Source organism: Ailuropoda melanoleuca, chromosome 9 (assembly GCF_002007445.2).
Source record: "Ailuropoda melanoleuca isolate Jingjing chromosome 9, ASM200744v2, whole genome shotgun sequence".
Taxonomy (NCBI): domain Eukaryota; kingdom Metazoa; phylum Chordata; class Mammalia; order Carnivora; family Ursidae; genus Ailuropoda; species Ailuropoda melanoleuca.
The window spans coordinates 56356477-56375822 of NC_048226.1; the positions used below are offsets into that span (position 1 = coordinate 56356477).

Consider the following 19346-nt stretch of genomic DNA (forward strand, 5'->3'; position numbering starts at 1 on the left):
CCTCCCCGCCCCTCTGCCCATTCGGCCTCGGTTCCTGTGAATCCCATTGCCCCGGTTACCCTGTGGACTCTGGCTGCCTGATCTCCACCCCTACCTGATTTACAGCACTGAGAGCAGGATGTGAGTGCGGGCCTCTCTTTGCTTTGGGGCCGGTGTAGCGGGGCTCCAGCAACCCACAGATCCCCTGGGGGAGGAAGAGAGCCCGCGCGGGGACAGTCCAGGCCCGCAGGCTCCGCGAGGCGGGGCCCGCACGGCCCTCGCGCTGGACGTGCACCCTGGGCTCCTTGCGGCGGGGGATCGGCCGGGGCGCGCAGAGGGCTCTCGAGCCTCTGCATGCGAAGTCCGCGGTCTGGGGAGGCCCGGGGCTAGCCAGCGCCTCCTGGAGAAGCCGGAGTTCGGGGCTCAGCTCTGGGCCGCGAGGAGCCTCCTGGGCCTGGCGTTCGTGCACCTGGGCAGGCGGTGCCCAAATCTCCAGCCTACGCCAGCGGGGAGGGTCGGGCCTGCGGCCCAGGGAGGGTGACAGGCTTCGAAAAATCCGCAGCGCCCAGTGGGGTGAGGGACTGGGTCAGGCAGGGTTCTGCGCTTTGAATCGAATGCCTGGAGGAACAGGGCATGTTTCAGGGCAGCCGAGGGTTCCAGGAGAAACTGCTAGGTGGGGTGGGACAAGGTTACTCGTGCTTTCATAGTCAGCAAAAGGTTGTGAGACAGGGTATCTTAAGAGCTCCTGTTCCGGCTCCGCCTCCCATATTCTTCGGTCTTGTGTTTTGGGCTCACTACAACCAGGGACGTGGAGGAAGTGCAGTTGCACTGGTTTTGCTGTGCCAGAACCTCTGGGAGACCGAGCATATAGACCATTAACGTTGCGCTTGGTTGGTGATCCACAGTTTTTGCTTACCCTTGCTGTTACCTTTCTGTGGCTGCCTCAATAAATCAAATAGAGAATCAGAAGGAATGCGGGATTGAACATAGCGATATTTGGTTATAGTGATCCATAAACACTGTACTGGAAAATTTTTGTGTTAAGCTCATTTAATGCTCACAACCAAGAACTTAGGTGGTATTGTTATTCTGTTTCATACTCGCAACTCCGATTAAATAAATTACCAAACTATACGAGTGCTAAATAGTACCATTAGGGTTGGAATTCAGGTCTCTGTATGATTTCAGAGCATAGGCTTTATGGCTTCGTGTAAAGAACATTTCTGCTTGGGATAAGACAGATACCTGGGTTCTAAGTCTATGCTTTGACGTTTGTTAGCTGTGTGACCTTTGGCAGGTTACTTAACCTTTTAAGGCCTGTTTCTGCATTTGTAAAATAGAAAATACATCCTATGTCATAGGATTTTTATGTGAATTAAATAAGATCATATTTGTAATACACTTAGCAAAATGCCTGGCACGTAGTTAGTGGTAAGCTAGGTATAGCAACATATATCTTGCTATTGTCATTAACTAGGGTCAGCAAACTCCAGCTCTGAGTGCTGCCAGCCAGAGCCAAGCAAAACTTGTGTAGGCATAGAGCATAGGTAGAGAGAAGCAGGAAAGGATAAGAAAGGAGAACTGAGAACAGATGACATATATGATGGCAATTATACTGAAACCAATAGATGATGAATCTGTGGTACCCAGGGCCACTTTTTTGCTTGAGATATTTTTAAAGGCAGTTCCTTTTGGCTGATGTTTTGGAAAAATGCATCCCACTCTGGGCTGAAAATATTCAAAGAAAGCAAGTTTTTGGGCCTGGACCATGCTGAGACTCTCTGGATGGGAGAGGGAGCTGAATTTCATCACTCCCCAAACTAAAAGGTGCCTGGCACAAACTTCACAATGAAGTGTGCAGTTAGTTCTCTTTCAGGATTTCTTCTCTCAGGTCTAGCCCCCGAAGAATGGAGAGGGAGAGGAGATTTCAGGATGGAGGAAACAAAAGGATTGTCTTTTTTAGGGTTGTGTAATGACTGAACACCTCTCCTAATTTTCACTTATAACTGTAAACACTTTATAGACAATGGTCTTGATTTCCACATAAATTTAAGGCACTTTAAGCTTACACATATTCAGATTTTTTAAAAAATATACTCTTTCCAGTGCTATCACTGCAGTCCTGAATATTTCCTTTGCAACATCTGTTCAGATACCCAGTTCATACTGTATCCTAGCTCCTATCAATTCTTGGTATAGTGTTAGACATAGTTTTCCTTGTCCTCCTCTCTTGGTACTATTGCTGTGCTTTTTTCCCCTACTATTCTTAGAATGTTCTTTTTCCTTTTTCAAACTTTTTTTTAGTCGGTGATTTATTATGCTAGAAAATGTGCCTGTCAGCAAAATTGAGTAAGTTAGCGTTGGGTATGAAATACGACTGAACACATTTTGACCTTCAAAGATCTGTAATGAACCACCACTGATCATCAAAAGCATAATCTCTGAGGTAAATCTTTTAGCAAGGATCAATGACACCATCTATCCATTGTACTCAACAAGTTTGAGGAGCCCAGACTTGGACGTTCCTTTAATGTACCCACTACTGCCTTTATCCTACAGGTTATCTTCCTTCCCACCAATGTTTTTCCTTTGTGTTCTTATTCATATTATAAGGATTGCTAATCAGGTTAAAGGCCAACAAACAATTAGGTAGAATTTGTGGTTGAAGATTTATTGAAAGATTGGCTGAGAAGGAGGTTTAAATGAGCACCTAAAAGTATCATAGATTTTATTTAACTACATTACTTAAGTTTCTGATATAGTCAAAACCCCCCGTCGTTACAAGTACATTTGGTAAAATGATGATAACTACATTTAAGTTGATTATGCTGGCTTATATTTGAAGAATCTAGTGGAAGAATATTGGGATTCTTTTGGAGAAGCTGTGTCCTTTTAGTATATAACAGATTATCAGTGGGCAATCATTTTTTTTGTAATCGTATTTTTTTAAAAAAAACATTAAAGTCAGTATATTACTGGTCAAATTTACCAACATAAATTAGATGGGTAGCATATTAATACAGTTTTCCCATGAAAAAGAGAAGGAAATACTACATATTCATTTTAGCAAATCATTTTGAAATGTCCTCTTACCAAGTGGATGTATTATGTCTGGTTCCTGTGAAAATTACCAAAGCACAGCATGGTTGCAATATGCGTTTTCATCAGCCTACTTCAATTTTCTGAGCTTTAGTTTACTATTCCTCTAAGGTGGTAGTACATGTTAAAATAGATATCTGCAACTGTAAAGAGGAACTTGTTGGTCACATTTTCATTTGTTTAGGGATCAGGATTATTTAAAAAGAAGCGAAAATCAAAGCAAGTATTTCCTGCTTGTGTTGTCGAGATAAGCTTATAAGATATCTAGAATTGTACCTCACCTTCATAACTTCTTACCCCCCTCCCCTGCTTAAGTTTTTTCTTTAGCACTGTAATACCTAGCACACTATATATTTTACTAACTTGTCTTTTTAAAACATTTTTAATGATATATTTTATTTAACCAAATATATTTAAAATATGATCATTTCAATATGTGATTCATCCAAAAAGTTATTGAGAGTTCTCACATTTCTTTTTCATACTAATCTTTGAAATCATGCTCACATCATCTCAGAGGCACCACATTTCAAATGCTCAGTTAGCCTCATGTGACCAGTGGCTACTGTACTGTCAACTAAGGGCTAGAACGCCTTGACTAATGTCCAGACCATCTACAAAATTCTAACTTCTAACAACTGAAGCTGTATACTTCTAACACTCTGAGGTTCAAGAGTGACTTTCTAGAATCCTGTGATTCAAATAGTCTGTAACTAACACTGTAGGATCCCTTGGGTCAAATAGCCTATGATTCCAATGTTCTAAGAGTCTGTGATTCCAACACTTCAGAGTCTTTGACCTAGATCAAGGGTCAGCAAACTCCAGCCCATGGCTTGTTTTTATAAATAAAGTATTATTGGAATACAGTTATGCCCGTTCAGTCTGTGGTCACTTTCATTCTACCATGGTAGATTGAATAGTTGTGACAGAGCCCATGAGTGACCTCTTGACCAGCCGAAACTACAATATTTACTCTTTGTTCCTTCGCTGAAAAAGTTTACTGGCCCTTGATGTAGATATTCAAAAATTCTAAGATAGGTAGTGGTTTTACAGATGTTTATTTGATTGTTGTACTTTTATTTTATTTTATTTATTCGAGAGAGAGAGAGCACGAGCAGGGGGAGGGACAGAGGTAGAGGGGAGACAAGCAGACTCACTACTGAGCAGGGAGCTTGACACAGGGCTCTATCCCAGGACCCTGAGATCATGACCTGAGCTGGAGGCAGACGCTTACCTGACTGAGCCACCCACGTGCCCCTGATTGTTGTACTTTCTAAATCACACATGTGTTACATACACTTATATAATTCCATTAGGTTGATTATTTACCTTTTCTTTTTTTTAAAGTAGGTTCCACACCTAACATGGGGCTTGAACTCATGACCCTGAGGTCAAGAGTCCTGTGCTCTACTGACTGATCCAGCCAGGTGCAGACCCCCTCCCCTTTTACTTATCTTTTTTTTTTTTTTTAAAGATTTTATTTTTATTTATTCGACAGAGATAGAGATAGCCAGCGAGAGAGGGAACACAAGCAGGGGGAGTAGGAGAGGAAGAAACAGGCTCATAGCGGAGGAGCCTGATGTGGGGCTTGATCCCATAAGGCCGGGATCACTCCCTGAGCCGAAGGCAGACGCTTAACCGCTGTGCCACCCAGGCACCCCTTACTTATCTTTTTTTTTATTGTCTTTCTCCTTATAGTGTAACCTCAGGAGGGCAGGATATTTGTTTTGTTCATTTTTCTCCCAACACCTCAGAACAGGACCTGACACAGAGTAGATACTCTATAAATATCTGTTGAGTGAATGAATAGTATTATTAAAGTGTTCATGGTTGGGAAATAGAAAAAGGGTTGCCAGAAAGTTAAAACCAGTTGAAATTTATGTGCTAAGTAACCATAAACGGAATATTCTTGAAATCAGGAAATGTATAAACATTTCAACAGTCCTTGCTCAACATACAAAATTTTATTATTTTTTAAGATTTTATTTCTAGATAATCTCTATACCTAATGTGGGGCTTGAACTCACAACCCCTAGATCAAGGGTCACATGCTCTACCGACTGAGCCAGGCAGGCGCCCCTGCTCAATGTTCAAACTTAAATCTTGAGAATGAAGTAGTTGTAGTTGTTCCAGCTTTAAACTGAAAGAATTTTTTGTGTCATTGTTCACCATAAACTGGAAAGGAGCACAAAGTGACAAAATGTGAAATGCCTGCTTGCCCAATTAAATATTGTATGTGCCCAGCTAAGAAGAGAAGGAAGGGAGCCGAGTTTTAGAAAGTGTGCTTTTAGAGTTGGGCATAGTTGGATAGTAGGGACAGTGAGAAGTTCCCAACATCCAGGAGATTCCAGAAGGTGGGGAGGTCTTAAAAGTGCTCTGAACACCGAGGAACATCAGTCTCAGCAGGTTGATTGCCTTTATATATCCAAACTGCCAGCCGCTTTATTGAGCCCTTAGAATTTTAACGTTTTTCAACTGAGCATCCTGGAATTTTCTGCAAGGGAACATTGCTCTGATTTTTATCAGTGCCATTTTTGGTAAAAGATGATTCACTTTGTAGATACTTACTTTGTAGCTAATTTTGCCAAGATACATGTTTCCTAAAGTGAGGCAATATTGAGATGTTGCAACTGCTTCTAACTTTTATTAACACCTCACTCAGTGCATCTACTATGAACTGTTCATTTGACAGGCTTCACAATATAATCAGTGACATTTCCAAAATGTGTGTAAAGCAGCCATTGGGATTAATAAAGCAGTCTAACCTGAAAGACATGTGAAGTAAACTCTATAGCCTGCTATGAATCATAGAAGGACATCAATATAATTGTAGGATTTTCTAGAGAAATCAAGGAAGGGGCCTTAGTTAATTGCTCACTTTGTAGCAATAAGGACAGGGTAAAACTACACATATTTTCTGTGTTTAAAGTAAGAGTAAGGGAAGCCTGGATGGCTCAGTCTGTTGAGCGTCTGCCTTCGGCTTAGGTCATGGTCCCAGGGTCCTAGGATTGAGCCCTGCATTGGGTTTCTTGCTTAGCGGGGGGCCTGCGTTCCCTTTGCCTGCCGCTTCCCCTCCTTGTGCTCTCTCTCTCTGACAAATAAATAAAATCTTTAAAAAAATAAAGTAAGAGTAATACAAAAATATATCTTTTCCCAATTCTGAATGTTCAGGTATCAGCAATAGCATTGCAATCTAAATTTTATTCAGGATTATTCAAGAATCTGGAAATTCGGGGCGCCTGGGTGGCACAGCGGTTAAGCGTCTGCCTTCGGCTCAGGGCGTGATCCCTGCGTTATGGGATCGAGCCCCATCAGGCTCTTCTGCTATGAGCCTGTTTCTTCCTCTCCCATTCCCCCTGCTTGTGTTCCCTCTCTCGCTGGCTGTCTCTATCTCTGTCGAATAAATAAATAAAATCTTTAAAAAAAAAAAAAAAAGAATCTGGAAATTCATTTAAAAAAATGGTGGTCAAAAGCTGGTTCCTGGGGTGCCTGGCTGGCTCAGTGGTTAAGCATCTGCCTTCGGCTCATGTCATGATCCCAGGGTCCTGGGATTAGTCCCACATCAGGCTCCCTGCTCAGCAGGGAGCTTGCTTCTCCTCTCCCTCTGCCTGCTGCTCTGCCTACTTGTGGGTGCTCTCTCTCTCTGTGTCAAATAAATATATAAAATCTTAAAAAAAAAAAAAAAAACTAGTTCCTTTTGCTGCTGTGATACGAGCTGGGAGTTTAATAATGTGAGATTCCATGGATGGTAGTAAAACTCACTTCCTTATTAGGCTGCATGTACCTAATAAATTGGGCCTGGTGTTTTGTTTGTTGATATACAATACTTTTTGAAGTCATCCGGGGATAGAGAATTTAATTAAAATTTCAAACAAAGGTATCTAACTGGTGGGAAAGTATCTTAATATATATTTTTTCAGGTACAGCTTTTTTGGTAGTAGGAGATGGAAGCTGAATTTGGAAAATTTTATTCTTTTCCTTCCATTTCTCTTTTTGGTTCTTATAAATTTTCTGCTATTTTCTACTTTTTAAATTTTTGTACTCCCTTAGTACCACTTCCTAAACAAGTTCCGTATTCAGTCTAATTAAATTAGTCATAGAACATTAACTAGAAGAGGCTTTAGGCATTACTTAAAGTGATTGGCTCAACTCTTAGAATGAACCTTTGAAAAACCTGAGGCCTAGAGCAGTTATAGCACTTGGAGCACGTGTGGTAGGACTGACGCAGAACTACTCTCCATTTTTTCCCACTTCTGGTCCAGTGATCCTTCCTGTTGGTCCCTTTTTCACATTAAAAAGAAAATGGGCCCTTTTCTCTGTTTATATGCTTTAATGCTTGGCCTAATGCTAATTCTCTGTACCCATTTCTAGTATTCCGTTGCAGGGATTAAAAAAAAATGTGGATCTTTCTTTCTTTCTTTCTTTCTTTCTTTCTTTCTTTCTTTCTTTCTTTCTTTCTTTCTTTCAGATTTTATTTATTTATTTATTTATTTATTTATTTATTTATTTATTTGTTTGTTTATTTGACAGAGAGAGAAAGTGAGAGAGCCCAAGCAGGGGGAGTGGCAGGCAGAGGGAGAGGGAGAAGCAGGCTCCCAGGATCCTGGGATCATGACCTGAGCTGAAAGCAGATGCTTAAATCAACTGAGCCACCCAGGCGCCCCAGGGCATCACTTTCTTAATAAATACAGGGCAAGCTTACTGTACATTCCTTTTTTTTTTTTTTTTAAGATTTTATTTATTTATTTGACACAGAGAGAGAGCCACAGAGAGAGGGAACACAAGCAGGAAGAGTGGGAGAGGAAGAAGCAGGCTCATAGCGGAGGAGCCCTGATGTGGGGCTCGATCCCATAACTCCAGGATCACGCCCTGAGCCGAAGGCAGACGCTTAACCGCTGTGCCACCTAGGTGCCCCATACTGTACATTCCTTTAATGTAAGTTTTTCCCTAGATATTAAGTGTGGTATATTCCTGAGAATTAATGTTGCTGTCTTCAGAAAACACTGAGATCTTGTCCCACCATGTAGATCTGTGTATGTGGAGACTCTAGCAAGAAGAAAATGCTTTCTTAGCCTTAAGTAATTCACAATGGAATGGGCTGTCTTGAAGAGGAGCTGCTGCGATGTAAATACAAACCATTCCAGTTCTTCCACTATTTGGCTGCTACTGTTTATTCTGGTTATCTTTAAGAAAGATAATCATAGTTGTAGCCTAAAAATTAATCTCCTAATTTTATGAGATCGTATTCATTAACTTGTGCCAGGCTGACTATTTACGTTTGATACACTAACTAAAAATGTATAACGAAATTAATTAGAGAATATTGCTGTTATACTAAGTAATGATTAATTACAGGCTTTAGTGCTCTCAGGGCCTTCTGGCATGATAGGAGACAAATCTGGGTTCTTGTCCTGGCCTTGCTACTTATTAGCTTGTTTATCTTGGGCAAGTAATTTAAATGTTTGGGCAAATTATTATTATATTTTTCTAATAGACACTGTGTGTTATTTTGAAAGTTAACAGTGTGCTGAATATTATTAATGTATTCTGGGACAAACTAGATATTATCCTCATAGCTCTGGTATTGACCTTTTCCATATTGTACTGAATTCCTTGTCCTGCCCAATTTACCAGGGGTTTTTGGGTTTTGTTTTTGTTTTTCCTTTTTATTTTATTCTCTCTCTCTCTCTCTCTCTTTTTTTTTTTTTTTGGTAAAGTTGAGAAGATAACATATTATTTGAAAGCATTTTGAAAATTTTTAGAAAGCAAAAACCAGAAATTATTCAGCCGTGTGTATTTATTAACTCTTTCTTTCCATTCCCCTCTCCTACTTTCTATCTTCAAGTTTATGGGAAAAAAAGCCAGTAGCAAGTGGCAACATGAATATAAATTCTTTTAAAATGGAGTATAGTTTTATTTTTTATTTTTATTTATTTTTTGTTTTTTTTAAAGATTTTATTTATTTGACAGAGAGAGACACAACGAGAGAGGGAGCACAAGCAGGAGGAGTGGGAGAAGGAGAAGCAGGCTCCCCACGGAGCAGGGAGCCCAATGCAAGGCTGGATCCCAGGACCCTGGGATCATGACCTGAGCCAAAGGCAGATGCTTAACGACTGAGCCACCCAGGAGCCCCTGGAGTATAGTTTTAATTCTCAGTAAAAATAGAAATCTCTAGGTTTCTTCTCCAGCTCCGAGGGCACTTTGATTGCTTCCTCTCTGCACCATGCAGTTTTATATTGTTTGTGCTATTTCCGTGTATACGTGGATAGCTAGGTGTTTTGCTTTTGCTTTGCGTTCTTCCCCCACCCCACGCAGAACACATAGAAGATACTCAGTAAATAATTATTGAATGAATGGATCTCCCCAATATGGTTATAATGAGTTCCAAAGTCTTCTATTGTTGTATCATGTTTCCACTGTCCTTAGCATGATAATGGGTACACAATAACGTCTTAATGTAAACACTTGTTGATTGGACCTGGGACCTCCAAGTGGTGGCAGCTTTTAAATTGACTGCCTTATTATCCTTCCCCCACTTTTTTAGGGAAGTTGAGGGGGACACTTTTACTGTTCTGAGCCACACAATTTGAGAAACACTGCACGGGGTGTGTACTGCTGATGTAGCTGGGCCGCATTCCAGCTGCCCCAAGGTTACCCTGCTCGCTTTCAGTGGAGGTCATGCAGGATGCACTATGGATAGCAGTGAATCATGGTATTAGAACCAGAAGGAACCTTTGAGAACTTTGTAATGTTGCCAGCCTCCTCATTTAGTATCTAAAGAGTGAAGTTTACTAAAGACATGGGTGGCTGGGCACTGACTTCTCCCTCCCAATTGTTCTACGACAAATAATGAGTCACTGACACCGGCTCAGGCCTCCCCTCCCCCATGCACCAACTATGCAGTAGCTCAGGTAAACAAACTCTTATGAGAGGATTTAGGAAAATTAGCACTTATCTATAAGAAAGGCTGCCTGCTTGGCAAATTAATTTTGTGTAAATCCCAGACATTCTTTCATTATTTTTCTTTTTCTTTTAAAGATTTTCTTTTTATTTGACACAGAGAGAGAGAGCACAAGCAGGGGAAGCCACAGGCAGAGGGAGAGGGAGAAGCAGGCTCCTTATTGATCAGGGAGCCCAACACGGGGCTTGATATCAAGACCCCAGGATCGTGACCCAAGTGGAAGGCAGATGCTTAACTGACTGAGCCACCCAGGCGTCCGTTTTTTGTTCTTTTAAATCAGAAGTGATAAAATCATGATATGAATGGAGAGGGTATGGCCATGGGAGTGCCCATCTGGAGACCATAAGTAGGCGGGTAGAGCTTCAGAAGACCTGAAGTAGTTGTGACCTTGGATATAGAGAAGGCTCTACACCCCCATAGTCGAGAGAGACTTGAAATTGTACCAGGCAGAATCTGCTTTACTGAGTACATCTAAGGAGTACCTTTAAGGGAATATGGGAAAAGAGAAAGCTCACAAGACTTAAGAATTTTCATCTAGGGCATAGGCGTGACCATATGCTTTAAATTTCATACATCCAGCCCAAATTCAATGATTAGGTCTTATTTTTTAATTTCTTTGAACTGTCTGTGTTATATAATGTTGATTGAGGAAAATTAGGGTTACTGGGAGAATGGTTGATAGGTTTAGTATTTCCAGTGTTAATTGCATTTTAGAAACCACACAATTCTCCAATAAATAATCTGTGTAGTAAGAAGCTGTTGTCCACTGCTAGAGGCTCTTTCTGTCTTTTCTATCATCCTGCTTTTTGGGTAGTAAAATACGTAGAAGCACTCTTTAGTTGTACACGCATATTCCTCTGCCTGGTCACTTATCCCAGCCAAATCTCCTATTTTCCATACTCAAAGGGTACAAAACATTTGCTTTATTTTCTTCCATCATAAAAAAATATCCTATTACCCTTTTTAAAATTGTATATTATACGCTGAATGATGACACTGAAAGGAAATGAAAAGAGCATCATTGTGACTGTTACAATTAACAAGGTTCCAGACCTGATTGTTTATGTAATTTCTTCCATTTGTCATTCAGCCCTAATGAGTTTCTAGAAAAAAATGAGGCTGCATTCAGAGTCATTTTCATGGGGGAATGCAGTTAATAGAGGAAATTTGTGTCCTACCAGCAATGTAGTAATGTAACTGTCAACAATTTACTAAATAATCAGGCATGTCTGGCATGTTTTTGTAGCTCTTGTATGAGCATTGTTAGGGAAAAAAATAATGCTCCTCTGACATGTGTCTCCTTGCTATGACACTGACTTCACACATAGATAAGGATGCATTTTCTGTTGAATTCTCCCCATCCTTGGAACTTTGAGGCCTTTCTGCTTGCTGGTAGACACTTCTTTACATGTTCTTCAGGAGCTTTAAAAATCCTTACTCATTCTAAATCTGTCCATGGGGTACTGCATTATACTGGGTATAGCTGACATACAACTTATAAGACTTAAACTACCTTATGCAAAAGAAAAAAATTATACAACTAACCTTTATTCCATAGAGTCTATGCTAAATATGAAAAACAAGATGCCCAGCACATGCCCAATTTGTAAGTTTACTTAGAGTATCTCCATTTTCACTGATGAGGAAATCTAGGCTCAAAAAGTAATTTATTTGGGGGGCCTCTGGGTGGCTCAGTCTGTTAAGCATCTGCATTTGGCTCAGGTCATGATCCCAGGGTCCTGGGATTGAGCCCCATGTTGAGCTCTCTGGTCAGTGGAGAGCCTGCTTCTCCTTTTCTCTCTGCCTGCTGCTCCCCCTGCTTGTGCTCTCTCTCTCTCTGTCAAATAAATAAATAAAATCTTTAAAAAAGTGTAATTTATTTGGGGTCACACAGCTATCACCAGGTGCAGAATTCAACCTAGGTATTACTCCACATTTACTCCAAATTTGATCTTGTTCCTATACTGTAGTGATCTGTCGCTATTAGTGCAGCAGGAATTCAAAGACTTGATGTAGGACTTGCTGTATGTTGGAATAATTAGAGAAATCGTCATGGAATAGACTAGTAAAAAAAAGAAAGAAACATGGGATACATGGGAGAAGATCAGACCTGGAGGCAGGTAGTCTTAAAATAATAATAATATAATAGTAATAAACAACTTTGAAACACTTACTATGTACTCGGCACTGTTTAAATATATTCATTCATTTAGTCCTCACAACAACTGTATGAGAAAGAGACAGTTATTATTTTCATTTTGCAGATGAGGAAATCAAGGGACTCTTGGGAGGTTAAGATTCTCACCTGAGGTCACACGTTAAGTCAGTGTGGGATCCAGATGAGAACTCATCTGTCTGATTCCAGAGCCTATCATATGGGGTGATGAAGAGGAAGGGGCAAAGACCTGAGCTGAGGGGCGCCTGGGTGGCTTAGATGGTTAAGCGTCTGCCTTCGTCTCAGGTCATGATCTCCAGGTCCTGGGATCAAGTCCCCACACTCTGCTCCCAGCTCAGCAGGGAGTCTGCTTCTCCCTCTCCCTCTGCCTTTTCCCCTGCTTGTGCTCTCTCTCTCTCTGTGTGTGTGTGTCTCTCTCTCAAATGAATAAATAAAATCTTAAAAAAAAAAAAAGACTTGAGCTGAGATCAAGAGTCGGACACTTAACTGACTGAGCCAGGTGCCCAGGTGCCCCAACACAAATGACATTTTTCTTTAAAAGATTTTATTTATTTATTTGACAGAGAGACAGCCTGCAAGAGACGAAACACAAGCAGGGGGAGTAGGAGAGGAAAAAGCAGGCTCCCAGCGGAGCAGTGAGCCAGGTGTGGGGCTCGATACCAGGACTCTGGGATCACGCCCTGAGTCGAAGGCAAATGCTTAACAACTGAGCCACCCAGTGCCCCCACAAGTGACATTTAAAAATAAGCCATTTCATCCTATTATCCCCAGTTTGAGAACTTTCAGTAGCACCTTCTTATCCACCCCTTGAGTCCTTCAGCCCGGCTCTCAGGACACCAAACTTGACCCTCTTCTTGTCCAGCTTGGTTTCCCCAAACGTGGATGCTCACTTCTGTGACACATGATGATGAGACGTCCTCACTGTGCCTTCTAATGTCTTGATTCTTTTCTGTCTCTGTGCTGTCTCCCTCCTCACCTAATGGAATCCTTCAAAACCCAGGGAATGTCAGTCTCACCCACACTCTTCATACTGTTAATTCTCCTCTGTCTGCTTCAGTTATTTCTCCTTGATCTTTATATCTTTGGCACATATTGTCAGCACTTTATATTTTGGCACTTAATAATTTTGACAATGTAAGGTTCAAAACAAATCTGAATTTATAGTAGGTTTAGTTTTTTTTTTTTTTTAAAGATTTTATTTATTTATTCGACAGAGATAGAGACAGCCAGCGAGAGAGGGAACACAAGCAGGGGAAGTGGGAGAGGAAGAAGCAGGCTCATAGCAGAGGAGCCTGACGTGGGGCTCGATCCCACAAACGCCGGGATCACGCCCTGAGCTGAAGGCAGACGCGTTACCGCTCCGCCACCCAGGCGCCCCTATAGTAGGTTTAGTTTTACAAAATACCTGGGTAGGGCATTTAGCAGGCAAATTGGGAATTTGTGAATTTTGTTTCTTATTAAGAAATAATTCTGCTTTTAAAAGGAATTTCTAGCTACTAAGAGTATGAAACCTACCTCATTATTCTCATTCTCCTTTAATTTAGGAATATTTAATGCTGGTATTGATTTTTGACACACATTGAGGATTGCTATGATTTTTAGAGAGTCTGTTAGAGTAATTAAAGAGTTTCCATGAGACATGAGTTATTTTTGACAGTGCCAAAGGGCTCTTCTCAAAGTAATTCTTATCATTTCAGACCTGATTAGGCATTATGTACAGCATAGATATCCTGTTTAAATATAACAGGATGACGAGTGGATTTATTTCTGTTGTCCCAGAATTTCAGCTCGTCTTAAAGTGGAGGTCAAGGGCATTAAATACTCCATATTCTAAGGATGTCACCAGCAGCTCTAGGGGGGGAGTTACCTTCTTACCTCCAGAACCTGTCCTACCATCATCGGCCTCCACTGCACTTTTAGACAGCTGACTAAGTGGACTTTCAACTGAGGAATGCAATGCCTGTGTCCTCTTCTTGGTGACACCTGCAGTTCCTTTCTTTCCCTGGGTTTAGGGAGAAAAGCAGCTCACCCTCAATGCATCAGCAGCTCTCAAGTCCAGCTCCCAGGTACTCCACTCTGTCCCCAGTCATCTTCATATATTAATTGGAGTTGGAGTGAGGAGGGCTGTGTGAAAGTTAGGCTGACTGTGGTATTTCTTAGCAAGTCTTGGGGAAACATGAGCCATGCCTATTTGTTAGATGCTCTCTGTGGAAGACTGGGTTTGTCTACACATTAGAATCATCCAAAGAGCTGAGGCCCAGGTTGCACCCTAAACCAGTTAAATCTCTTTGTGTGGGACTCCAGCATCAGTGACTTTGAAGACTCCTCAGGTGATTCCAATAAGCAGCCAAGATTGAGAACCACTGCTGTAAAATGTATGGGGATGGCATGGGGAAAGGAGGGGGTGTTTGGGGTCTTTTATTCCCCAGGTTTGAATCGGAGATGAAACTTTTTTTTAAAGATTTTATTTTTAAGTAATCTTGGCACCCAATGTGGGGCTCGAACCCACAACCTGAGATCAAGAGTCTCATGCTCCACCAACTGAGCCAGCCAGGAGCCCTCGAAATTCTTTGAAAATAAAATATCTCACTCAGTATCTTGTTAAATAAACAAATACAAATGAAATAAATGTTGTAGTTTGACTCATTTTGTTTTTCAGCTAAATACTATATTTACCTTTATGTGAAAGATCAAGATTATATTGGGACTTTTTCTGAATGGTAAAACTTATAGTAAAGTGAAAAGAAGATTAATATGTCTTATTGGCCATTTTAAAAGCTGCATTTTATTGTCATGCGGTAAATGAGTTTCATCCCAACAAGGGAATCTGACCAAAGCAACATCACTGGGACGGGCTAATAGCCAGGAGGCACGTATTAACAGTCTTTTTCTAGCAAGTTTACTCTGGGGTCCTTCTGACAGTTTGTCCTAAAAATTCAGCTATTTCTTTGGGAATGTATGTACTTCTTAAAGACACCATTTCATTAGCTTCCTCATTTTCTTGGTTTTCTCACAGCTCAAGATGGCTGCCCAATGTGTTACGAAGGTGGAGCTGAATGTTTCCTGTGACAATCTTTTGGATATGGATGTAGGGTCAAAGTCGGACCCTTTATGTGTGTTATTTTTGAATACGAGTGGTCAACAGTGGTATGAGGTAATGTTAAACACTGTAGGTGAAAAGCAATCTGATTTGCTCTTTTGATAACATGAAGTGCTTATTAAAACCGTTAAAAATAATGAAAACATCTCATCTGTGAATGCAGTTTTTTGGAGCAAGTTTGTCCTTGATTGTGGAATTTTTCGCCTACATATAGAAACTTCCTTTAGCTATCTGTTATGCTTATATTTAGTTACCTGTAGTACATAAAGATGCTAAAATATAAGTGCACTTTGATCTGAAGAAACTTTTTGTTTTGGGGGTGAGTCTAGGTTGATCGCACAGAAAGGATTAAGAATTGCTTGAATCCCACGTTTTCCAAGACATTTATTATTGATTACTACTTTGAAGTGGTTCAGAAATTGAAATTTGGGATTTATGACATTGACAACAAAACCATCCAGCTGAATGATGATGACTTCTTAGGAGAATTTGAATGTACCCTTGGACAAGTGAGTATAATTAGCTATTACAATATATTGTGTCTAAATTTTAACCAGAGAATTGGGAGTTTTTATAAGTGCTCATTAGTTTAATTTTTTAGAGTTGAAAAGTATGTAATCACTTTACAGACCTGTTTCATGTATTAGTATGTTTGGTTTGAACATTACAGAATTTATCTTGTTTTTCATAAGGGCAGGGACCGTGTGTTTTTGGCAAAGCCCATTAATTCTTTTGAATTAGGGGTGTTTCATTTGACATTTCAGTAAGTAATATCATTGCTCTAGCTGCTTTGTGTACTATTTACAGATTTCAATACTATTTTGCTCTTTTTAAAATTTTTTTAAAAAAGAATTTATTTACCTATTTATTTGAGAGAGAGAGAGGCAGATGGGGAGGGAGAGGGACAAGCGGACTTTGCACTGAGTGCAGAGTTCCAGGAGGGGCTCAGTCTTAGGACTCTAAGATCATGACCTGAGCCTAAACCAAGAGTCAGAGGCTTAACCAACTGAGCCACCCAAGAGGCCCTACAATTTTGTTCTTATGTTTAAGTCAAAAATGCCTTCAAAGTAACAGCAACTTCTCTGATGTTCTAACTAACATCTGGTCCCTCTAGATCCCCAGTGGCCCAACACTGTCCTTGTACCTGGCTTGCTCTCCCTCAACCTTAGGTCTCTCAGTGTAAGCCTTCCTCCCCAGTAAGCCTCCTTGACCCTCTGGAGTAGTTTGGAACGCCACCCTGTGCTCACCCTGGTACTCTCTACTGCTTCTACCTTACTGACCACCATCCATCCATAGTGCTTAATTATCAGTCTTTCCTATGTGACATTTGATCAGGGTAGAGGTGTGTCTGTAGGCTCACCATTTCGCTTCTATCTCAGGGTCTGACTTCTAAAGAGAAATCATGGGGCGCCTAAGTGTCTCAGTTGGTTGAGTGTAAGACTCTTAATTTTGGCTCAGGTTGTGATCTCAGGGTCATGAGATCCTGCTCAGGGGGGAGTCTGCTTATCCCACTCCCTCTGCTTCCCCCCACACATGTGCACACTCTCTCTCAAATAAATAATAAAAAAAAAGGTTAAGAGAGAGCATGACCATTTGTAATAGAGCTGGGAAGGCCTCAAGAGGGAGGAGTCATTGTTTTTCAGTGGGTGACATTATTGCTTAGGTTTGTTTATTTTCGGTGTATTGTTTGGGGATCTTGGTATTTCCTTTGTCTCAAGGACAATATGAAGCTGAAGCTGATCAGTTTTCTAAAACTTTGATGAATAGCATCAAAGAGAAAATTAAACAAATATTGCTTTTTGGAAAAGAAATCATACTGTAGCTAAATTATAATGAATTTGATAGACGTATCTATTCGAGAGTACCTAGGTATACTATGTTATTTTAATCGAAATGATATTTTGTGGGGCTTATATATTCAAGTCATGTGTCAGTTGAAAAATTGAATCCCATTTATTGAGTGATTTGAGGCCCACCTCTTACCTATAGGGTTTTCAGCTCAGTGATTAGTGTATGTGAAGAAACCTGCCCCTTTTTTTCCATTACAGGGAGGAAGTTAAACTTTGAAGTAATTGCTAAAGAAACTAGTGGTTGGGGAGATTGTATCTGCCAGGACTGGCTCCTTGGAAATCTTTTCCAGTGGGTTTTAAATATGTAGATGTGTTTTATAATCTCTGAATCTTTAAGGCATAGACTTAATGTTTCCATTTCTAATGACTTTAAGTCAGCTTTATACTCAACTCTTTTTGAAATCATTCAGCTTAAAAATTCACATGTTGAAGTGAAATAGCTCTTTGTATCACTTTCCAATTTTAACAGATTGTTTCCAGTAAGAAGCTAACTCGACCACTGGTGCTTAAAAATGGCAGACCTGCGGGGAAAGGGAGCATTACGGTAACAATAAGATATTTATCTTTTGCTGAAAAGATTTAGCATAATAGGACATGCTGAAACTGTACATATCAGACAAATACTCTACAGACATGCTTTATCATTTGATCCTGAATGTTGCCTTTCATCTGTACTTGCCTTATAATGATCACGAATGGGAAATGTGTTGGGTCAAAAAGGAGGAGAAAAATGAAGTGTGGGAATTCCTTCTTTGAGTCTTTTAAGTTGCTCATGGAATCAGGTGCAGCTTGGTGATGCCTGCCTCTCCCCATGGAAGTATAAATTCCCAAGTTAGAGAGAAACGACTTAACCATCTGAATGGATTAATTTGACCCTCTACAAAGCAAACATAGTTCCCCCAATAGGACAGAAACTGCATAATGGATTTCATTCCGAATGGATCTTATATTATTTTTTTAAGTTTTTATTTAGTTATTTAAATAATCTCTATACCTAGCGTGGGGCTCGAACTCATGACCCTGAGATCAAGAGTCACATGCTCTTCCGACCGAGAGCCAGCCAGGCATCCCTGAATCTCTCAACTCTTAACCATCTTTTTTGTGCTTGCGCTCTCCTGCCCATCCTCCCACTCAGATTTTTCCATTGTTAATTACTGGTCCAAGGCAAATGAATATAAGCTTTATACCGTTTTAGATTTCAAATTACATAATGCCACACTTTAAATAAGTATCTTTAAATAATAGGATAAAATAATTATCTTCTAGAGTTTCTGTCCAGGTTATCACTGCCTCATAGTTTCTAACTTTAGCTCTTTCTGGGAATGGAAAGACTGGCTCCCTCCTGTTTGAGGGTTATTGTCATCATCAGGATGTTTCCCTAAGCAACTGTTTTGCTCTAGTTTAAATCTCCTGAGGCATAAGAATGTTAAATGTCTTTGGGGTGTTGACTTCTGTGAGACAGAACATTACAGTAGTTAGCTCTATTGCTCTTGGGATCATGATAGCCTGTAATTTGTTTTTAAGTAGAATAAGTTTTTCAGTGACATTGGATGAAAAATGTTGATCTGATATGTCAACTTAAAGTGTTCTTTAGGTATGATTTACTCACACTTTAGGTAGGGTCATGCAGTCTTCCAGGACTTTGATTTTTCACTGGAATGGGGAAGATCCAGTTTGGGCAATGACATTTAAAAAGTAAGTTGCATAATATAGATATGGCATATTTTGGGAAAATATTTATTTTATACACATGAAAGAAATAATGATAAATTTTTCTGAATGGAACTGTTTTCTTATCAAAGATTTAAAAATTCACTTATATTAGTACAGACAGTACCTATTAGCAGATAACAGAATAAATCTGTACTTCTGAGTTTTTCAGAACCCCTGAAGCATATTGTCTTTTACTTACCTTATCTCCTCATAGATTTCAGCTGAAGAAATAAAGGATAACAGAGTGGTCTTGTTTGAAATGGAGGCAAGAAAACTCGACAATAAGGTGGGTAGTTGATGCGCATTTCCACAAGGATATCGTGTTTTGCCTCACATTGATTCCTTTTTGAAAAAAATAATAATGCAATTAGTATTATGAACTCTATTGTCTGAGCATCGCTTAGAGTATTCAGTTACTTCCAAATTCTGCTTTTCCATGTGGAAGCCATTTTCTTTTACCTCTTTCCC

At 40.2% G+C, this 19346-nt stretch overlaps 1 protein-coding gene across 3 annotated transcripts in view; it reads left to right on the plus strand.

Moving 5' to 3' along the window:
• CPNE3 (copine 3) overlaps positions 1-19346 on the plus strand; it is a 60217-nt gene continuing 40871 nt past the window's right edge. For 2 of the 3 annotated variants that reach the window (XR_004627836.1, XM_002916903.4), the window contains exons 1-5: positions 1-120; positions 15232-15369; positions 15645-15824; positions 17635-17709; positions 19093-19164. Coding sequence is in view for 2 of the 3 variants with exons in the window: in XM_002916903.4 (XP_002916949.2) it covers positions 15238-15369; positions 15645-15824; positions 17635-17709; positions 19093-19164 (459 nt within the window). In the remaining variant the exon portion in view is untranslated. Of the gene's footprint in view, positions 121-7869; positions 8014-15231; positions 15370-15644; positions 15825-17634; positions 17710-19092; positions 19165-19346 lie in introns of those variants that run through there. The other variant, XM_034668278.1, reaches the window with a different exon arrangement.